Source organism: Fundulus heteroclitus, chromosome 5 (assembly GCF_011125445.2).
Source record: "Fundulus heteroclitus isolate FHET01 chromosome 5, MU-UCD_Fhet_4.1, whole genome shotgun sequence".
Classification (NCBI taxonomy): domain Eukaryota; kingdom Metazoa; phylum Chordata; class Actinopteri; order Cyprinodontiformes; family Fundulidae; genus Fundulus; species Fundulus heteroclitus.
This window is the reverse complement of record NC_046365.1, coordinates 26,622,342-26,631,039: the sequence shown is the minus strand read 5'-3', so window position 1 is coordinate 26,631,039 and position 8,698 is coordinate 26,622,342. Positions and strand designations below refer to the sequence as shown.

The 8,698-nt window shown below is 41.3% G+C and overlaps 1 protein-coding gene across 2 annotated transcripts; it reads left to right on the top strand.

Annotated features, from left to right (window-relative positions):
- mcrip2 (MAPK regulated corepressor interacting protein 2) lies at positions 1–8,683 on the top strand. Of its 2 annotated transcripts, XM_012866946.3 has the most exons (5): positions 1–534; positions 655–724; positions 1,942–2,078; positions 5,123–5,224; positions 8,256–8,683. In XM_012866946.3, the coding sequence occupies exons 1-5, from the start codon at positions 480–482 to the stop codon at positions 8,324–8,326; spliced, it is 435 nt and encodes a 144-aa protein (XP_012722400.1). In that variant the 5' UTR covers positions 1–479; the 3' UTR covers positions 8,327–8,683. The 2 variants fall into 2 exon arrangements, with proteins under 2 accessions (XP_012722400.1, XP_035993210.1); XM_036137317.1 differs by lacking the exons at positions 1–534; positions 655–724 and adding an exon at positions 1,647–1,839.
- Positions 8,684–8,698: the final 15 nt, after the last annotated feature.

Sequence of the window (8,698 nt, the reverse complement as noted above, 5' to 3'; positions counted from 1 at the left end):
GCGGGCAGCTTTACAGTGAACGAGCGTGGTGGTTCCTAGTCCTTATGAAAGTAAAGTGCCCTTGTAATCAACCAGAGAAGCAGGCGTTTTCGCAGTCAGCCGCGTAGCTGCGACGGTGCACAGAAGACACAGCGTCCGGCTCAGAGTGTCACGACCCACGGGCGTCAGGAAGCCTTCTCCCACCCGGCATGTGGAACCTGCGTTCTCCTTGAATGACCTACACACCAACCCTAAAAACACGCAGTGGTCCCGCTGGCACCTGAGCAGCAGCAGCAAGCAGCAGCAGCAGGGTTGGAGCGCACTGATCCAAAACCCAGCAGGCGGCGAGCCAGAACACAGCGAGTCCCATGCAGGCCGAGCCGACCCAGAGCAGCTGACCCGCGGGGGACGAACCAGGACACGGCCGCGTCAGAAAGGAGCAGTCTGGGAGTTTAAAGCCGGTCACCACTGCAGGACTCGCCACCGTTTGCTGACACCACATGATGTACACAATCACCAGAGGTCCCAGCAAACTTGTTACACAGCGGAGGACAGGTGAGTGGCGTGTCGCGTGACGCAACACCTGAGAGGCTCGCGGAGGGAAGTTCGCAAGCCGTGCTGGGAGTTTGGTGTAAAACCCCGGGCTTTAAATTAACCTGTCGGATTTCACCGCAGGTCCCACGCAGCAGATCGAGAGCAAGTTCAGCGACTTGAAGCTAAAGCCCACCTCCTGGTTGGCCTCTAAGTGAGTACTACTGCTTTGCTTTATAGTCGCACCTGTAATTGGGGCGTCTTGTTTACGCGGCTCGCGCTGGCAGCCGCGCGGGCTCAAAATACTTCTCTTCCCACGTGGACCAGAAGCGCGATCATGTAACACCTCGACGTGGCCTGCCTCCATCATCGGGCATTGCTCTCTCTCCTCTTTTTTTCCCTTGACCTCCCGTCGGACTCCCGGGTCTACACAAAAACGTTTAATTTGGAGTCATTTAATGTCCTATGCTGTAGTTTTTTTGATGGTGCGTTCACGATCTGTTGTAAAACCAGGTACTTCACCTGTATCCACGGCTGTCCTTTCTTTTCTCAGGAGAGCGTGTTGTCACATTGTTTTTATAACAAAGTAACACCGTAGTAAATGGCAACCTTTTCCAAGTATGTAACAATATGGAGTGAAAAATTTAAACAGTGGAACACTTGGACATTCGCTGTTTATAAATGTTTATTTTTTTATTAATTGGCGAATCTGTGCATATTGTATTTTGTTTTTCTTGAGTAATTTCTAATCAGAGACCGGTATTTTCTTTTATTTTTTTGAAATTCAATATGTAAAATTAAAATTAGAGCAGTTTTTGAACCTGTAATCTCACCTTGTTGATTTCAGAAACGCCAGTTTCAGCAATTTCTGACAACCTAGATTGAAATCAACTAGACCCGGCAAAGGGTATGCTGCATCCTCTGATGTCACTACCCGTATAAAAGAGCCCCAGAAAGCTTGAAGGATCATTGGTCAAGACAAGTTTAACATTTAAGAAACTCTGACTCCTTAGAAACAAAATCTAAAGAAGTTCCGGCCGATTTTTAGAAATCGTAAGCAAGCTTTCAAACATGAGCCCACTTTTACAAGGTAAACTGTATTTTTTTTGTGAATAACAATATAAGTAAATAGGGCTATCTCCTCAGTTAAAAGGCTTTCTGTGGAACGTCTGGCCACTTGAGTACAAGTGAAATATTTTTCACCACACACCTCCCAGCTGCCGATTGCACCATGTGGGTCAACGCTCTGAAGAAACCAGAGGCCACCTCAGAGTTATTGTTTGTCTTCCCCATCAATAAACAAACGATGCACGACGGTTGCAGTCCAAGGCAAACTCGCCTCACATTCCTGCAGCTTTTAAGTTCCAACATAACAAATGTGGCTTTTTTTTTTTTTAACCCTAAATGACTGTCTGTCTATGTGCTCCGCAGCTCCCCGCCCCCAAAGATCGTCTTCAACCGACTCAACGGGAAGCGCCACAACGGGACGGCCACGCAGAAGAGCCACAGCCCCGCCGCAGAGGGATTCACACCCGCGCACGAGGAGAACGTCAGATTCGTCTACGAAGGTGAGGGTCGGCGGTTCAGGCGTGAGGTCAGACGTCCTGGTCTTAAGTCAATAGTGATCTGTCGCTATTGGCTTAAGATTGGAAGCAGGACGGTTCGCTTCAGCAGCCGGCGGAGAATACAGACTGTTTTTATTTTTGTTTTGTTTTTTGTCATTGGTCGCCTTTCAAATAATTACTTTTGGACACCACACAATAGATACCCTCTGCAATTGCATAAAGCAGTGTACAAATTATGTATTAATTAATCAAGAGAAAAGGCCGATATAAATTCTGTCCATTTACTATTTAACTGTACCCCAAGTCAAACAAGTAAATGCCCCTGCGTATTAAAACGTTAAATAATTGTGATTAACTTCTTTTTTTATTTAAATTTTTTTGATCCAGTTTCCCTAACCACACGTAGGCCAGATCAATGCCTGACCCATAGAATCAAGAAATCATTTAATTAGAACCCCTCTGACACCATAAAGTAGGCAAACTTTGATCTACAGAAATCCAAGAGCTGATGAGAGACTGTTATCAACACCTTTCAGTCTCGAAATTGTTACAAAGTTCATTTTAAGGCTTTTTGAACTAACGTCGTAAAACACTGCCGGCTGAAAACAACAAAAATGCTCATGTCATCTTTGTCAGAAAAAGTGATCCCAGAGACTTTTGGCAAAATGCTCTTTGGACTGACGAGATAAATGTGAAACTTTCTGGAAGGTGGGCTTCATGTTACATCTGACCTAAAGCTAACGCAGAAAAAGATCACAATGCCAGTGAAACATGGTGGTGGTGGACTGGTGGCATGACGGTTTGGGCCGTGTTGCCATTTCAGGACCTGGACAAATCAACAGAAGTAAAGGACTCGTAAATTCTGCTCTCTATCAGAAAATCACAAAAGCTTATGACCTTAATGGACCAGAGTTAAGAGGACAATGATCCAAAGCAGATCAGCAGGTCACCACATTTTTAAATGGCTAAAATAAATCAAAATTTTTGGAATGGCCTAGTCAAAATCTGGACTTAAATGTCATAGCTACAACTTTTTCATCAAAACATTTCATTTCTCAAAAATAATACATCCACAGAACATCTAGAGTAGTGCAGAATAAAAGTATTAATTTTACTGAAAAATAAATATAATGTACATAAATTGTTTTATACATTTAGGCAGGTCCAAAATACATAAATATGTACTTCTGGTTATGATGCCGACGTGAAAGGGTTCTGCACCGATAGGAATAGTAGGTTGAAGTCACATGAGGGGGAGCTCAGGCGTTGCCAGATCGTAGTAGCTCCGTAAAATTAGTTCTCTGCTTTCAACTCTTACTAGCGATCTAAACATGTTTTACACGCAGATTGTTACAGTGAGTAATGGCGTTCTATAGAAACACTGAAAGGCTTACGATTTGACGCGTAATGTAGCATGAAAGACTCCTCGCTTGAAATTTCTCTCCGCCCTCCACCTCCGGTATCCGGCAGACCTGGCAACCGGCTGGTCTGCTCTTATTTACAATTGAATTTTGGAATGAGAGTGGGCGAGTGCGCCGCCTATTGGCCGGGAGGAGTTAAACTTGTAGCTATCTCCTTTAAATTGACCATTGACCATAATCGAGCCATTCATGGTTGAAAACCAGCCGGTTTGGATGATTTTAAAAACAATCCAGCAGAGAAGAGATGTCAGTCATCACAAACACTTCATGGCAGCAGCTACATCCTCCAAAGGTGACATGTCCAATTACTTGGTTACAATTACTTTACCTTCCACCACCCATACTAAATAAAATCAACATTTAAAGTGTATTTTGTAATCTGTAAGGTGGCAAATACTATTTTACATCGCTCAAAATGTGTTTAAGCTAGAGGAGGAATTTAATGTTTCTTTTTAAAATGTTCTCCCTGTTACAAGGGGCTTTGGCAAAGTCATTTTAATTCAGATAAAGAGCACGAAGGAGCTGTTCAGACTGTAAAGCCGTTTCAGGATTTCTCTTTAATTGGGTTGCATAATTAAATCTAACCCAGAACCATTTCTCAAGTTACAATTTGACACCTCTTGAGTACAATAATTAAAACCCACTTTTTCAGCAGAGCCTCAAAAGGGAAACTTGCTTCAAGTTACTTAAATGTAGGTTGAGAAGAACCCAGCGTCCCACGGTGGAAAAAAAGCTAGGAGGGCCGGGTTTGTGTAAATCAGCACCTCTCTGTTACTTTTGGGCTTTTACCAGGAAAGATGTCTCTGGGGGGGGGGTGGGGTTGTGTGTTACCACAAAGCCCTGCAGCTCATCCCTCCCCTCCTACAGTGATATTACTGGGATTTGGTTTTCATAAATGCCGGCCTTACAGTGTCTTACAAACTGATGAAAGATGTGTGCAGAAAGTGGACTCCCTGCATTCATCATACGACCATCTACAATGTCTCACTGAGTCCCTTCTTCACATGTTGTCACAATGCAAGACTTCAATATTTAGTATATATTAGTATTTTATAGGGATTTTGTGTGCCTCATTGTAAATTCGCCTGTGCAAATTCTGTTATCCGGGTCATCGCAACAGTCCCAATGTCCGCTTGCCTCTAATTTAATTATCTGAGTTAATTGTGAATTGGAAAGTTGTTGTTGTTTTTTTTTCTTCGCAAATAAAAATATGGTTATTTGCATTTAACCTCTAAAGAAGTCATCCTAATTAGTGAAGAGGGGAGTCAACCTGAGTATCATTTATTCCCAGTATAAATCCTGCTGTTCTGTGGAAAAAATAAAATAAAAAAATCGTCCATAACTGCAGAAATAATGTATCGATATATCGACATTGGCCCAAAATTTTATATGGAATCTTCCTTCGATAAAGCATTTTTTTTAATTTAGAGGTGTTTTTAAGGAATGTGAACTCGTTTGCAAGTACTCCTCTGTAAATATGGACATGGTTTGTCAAATTATTTACGTAAATAAACCCGTCAAACTGGCAGAATCAAGCGGTACCTCCTTTGCTGTCTGGAGAGAGTCTGAATGCAGACGTTTGTTTTATACGTTGACCTGAATCTTTGTGTGTTTGACTGCGTGCAGTTTGGCAGGAGGTGGAGCAGAAGCTGGAGGACCGAGGGGAGTCGGCTGACAGCAAGGGGCCTGTTCAGTACACAGAGAAGACCCCCAGCACTGTAATGAAGAGTGAGTACCTCCACTTGGGTCACTTCAGGACTTCAAACAGAACAACAAAGCAAAGCCGCACTCGTCAGCCTGATATGTGTGATTTACAACAGGCATCTCTCTTCCTGCTCGGCCGCCTACAGAACTTTGAACCTGTAATCTCACCTTGTTGATTTCAGAAACGCCACAAAAAGCGCTGCTTTGATTGCTCCAGTTGAGTCAGATGCCACTTTTTCTTTTTTCTTTTTTTATCCTTCTCGTGCCGCCCGAGGACAGCTTTTGAAACAGTGATTAAATCCTTTACTCACCCTTTCAGTATGCGAAGGTCTGGCTGTTCCAGATAAACCGGCTCGTGACCGTCTTCTCTCTCAGAATCATTTACTGTCGCACCAGACTGCTCCGGTTTGTGGCAGGAAAACGTTTCCGATGGATTATTTTTAACTGTAGTAGCACCTCTCTTGTATAACTGAAGACATCAGATGTTGATTTCCATATTATTTTTGGATAATGGCCTATTTCTGCATTTTAGACTTTGCTGCAAGGGGGCGATGCTGCTCTCGTGTTCGTTGGTGATCAATATAAACCCTAAATGTCCCATGAGTGCTGATATAATACATGAAGCTCTTTAAATGAGAAAAGAAATACCTGTACTTACATACATGCAATGCAAAAAAAGGTATGTATGTATGTATGTATGCATGCAATGCAAAAAAAGGAGAGTACAGGTATTTCTTTTCTCATTTAAAAAGCTTCATTTCGCCTGTGCAAATTCTTCATACATATGTATGTATGCATGTATGTATGCATCCATGCATGCATGCAGGACATATTTGCCCAAGAAAAAGATGGACATCTCTCCAGTCTCTCCTTCATGAGCCCAGTATATTACTGAATAGTGAAGAAAAGGTACCTAAGCTACACTTTAACAAAGTCATTAGTTGAATGGAAAAAATGTTAGCCAAAGCAATGCTGGAAATACCTTGCAAAAATAACTTTTTTCACTTTTTGTAGACTAAAAAGTAGCAAAAGTATCGTTTCACATGCAGTTTTTCACTAAAGCAACACTACAAGTTTTTGAACAAATGAATAATTATAAATGCAAAAGCAACAGACAAGGTAATTGATCCCATGTTCAGCCTGTTACATCTACCCTAAATCAAAATGATTTACTCTGAATAGCAGTGTTAGTCTGTTAATCAGAAATAATTTGTTCTGCAGACTTTGAGAATCTTTGGTTTTAATAAGCACCTCCTAATGAATCTCCCTCAGAAAACCAATCTTGTCATGATCACATTGTTCAGTTCCCTCTGGAAAGTCGACATTGATGATGTCTTCAGGGGTGCAACATTAATACAAAATAAAAATTAGTTTTATTCTAAGAGCACTTCATAGGATGAGTCCTAGTTCTGTATTACATTCTCCATTGTTTATTCATTGTACTTTTTTGTTTTCTCATTTTAATCCCACTTTAATTTTCCTCCTTGATAGGTAAACACATATCTTGTGTGGAAGTATGTGCACCATTTTTTTTCCAGGATTTTGATTTCTGTTATTTGTTGCAATTGTTTTTAAACATTAATATTGAGAAGTTATTTTGGAAACAAAGAGAAACACACTGGTAAATTATGTATTATTGTTCATTCCCGCATGGGGGGGACGGGACACCACACCACACAGCATTTGTGCTCAGGGACTCCAAATGGCTAGCACCGCCCCTGATTTTACAGAGTCTCATGCAGGTTCCCTGTTGGAGGCGTTGATGCCAGCTGAGTCCGACCTCCGTTCTCTTGTAGTGAAAAACTGTTCAGGTATCATTTAACTCTGCTCCAGTTCAGGTCCTCTTGGAACCAGATAAACATCACAGCGGTGATCATTTTCCTCCGCTGATCCTCACATGTGAAGCGCCAACATCCACATGAATACACGGCAAGCGTTGTGCATCAACGCAATGGGTTACTTATGAGGCAATTTTTATAAAAATTTTTCAAAATCAAAAAATAGGCTACAAGCTGTAAACTGTGGAGTCCCGGTACGTTGATGGGTGAAATTTAGAAGTGGCGGTACGGCGTATCGCTCGTTACTGGTCCACTTAAAGCACTAGAATACATGTAATGAAAAACAAATATTTTAGAGTAAATGATCTGTATTTATTTGTAGTACACTGTTAAATTATTTCATCTTCAGTATATGAAGATATAAAAAAAAAAATCACCCAATCACTGAGACTTCATCTCTGATTACCTCGTTAAGGTTTATTAAGGATGGGTAGATACGAAAGAACCCAACATTTAGACAATGGGTGAGAAAAAGTCTGGAAATACTTGATTTTGAAAAGTTTTACTTGCATTAAAAATTGCTAACGTCTTATAATGCGTTATGAAAACTTTTATTGATTCTTATATAGTTAAATGTCATCTGCATAAAAGTGATAAGTCTTGAGCCTCATAGACACTGGACCTTTGTCCGCTGTCTGTGATCGGTGTTTGGCTTTCCAGCAATTACCTCGTTTTAAACGCCAAAAAAAGACTGAGACGATGATTATAGCGCCTCCTCCACATTCTAAAATCAGACAAACTCCAAAGTCTAGCATCTGAAATAATCATTTTCCCACTCTACTCTGGGCCTTGACTCATGTGAAATATCTGTCACTCCTGTTTCTTTCATTTAAAGAACATTTCTAATTGATGCGTTTGTGTCATTGCGCTTAGATTTTTGTAATTCTCTTCGCTGGGTTAAAAACTTTTTAAGCAGGCCTTTTTGTTGAATGTTATCTTTATATTTTAATTGTTTTATTGGTTTCTATACAATGCTTTGTGATTCTGTTAATTAGGAATACAACTTATTTACTAAAAACCTCCACAACCAAACGTGCGCTGTTGCTCATACGAATTTGTTGCTTGAGTTCACTTTGACTTAAAAGAAAACATTTCTGAAGCTTTTGCTTAAAGCTGAAAACTGATCTGATCTAATCAGTTTAATAACTAAACAAAAAGACAAACTCTAGAGCACAACTTGACCTTTTTAATTTTCCTCTCTTATGGTTTCTGTCCAGACTTTGTGCCTATAGACCTGGAGGAGTGGTGGGCTCAGCGCTTCCTCGCCAACATTGCCAACCTGTCGTAACAAAGAGTCTGCATCGGCGCTCACCGCGAGGAGACCGGAGACGGCCCGTCCCCCCAAGCTGCAGTTTTGTCTTTTTTTTTTTTTTTTTTGGAATCTGATTTTAAAGCCGCCTGGTTTTACGCTGTTCTAGAGAAACCTCGGTTCAGTGTTAACCCGAGCGTCGCAGCTGCAGCGCCCTGAATGCGGACTCTTGACAGAACTGACCTCATGCTGTGCTGCGTTAAAGGACACCTCTCTGTACTTGAACAATGTATGAGAAGCTGCGGGAGTTTCCTCCTCTTTTAAATTCACCCAGCTCTCTGTGCTTTTTGGGTGTTTGGATGTTAAACTTAAAAAAGTAAACATGTTTTTCAAATATTCCCGTGTGGTGCG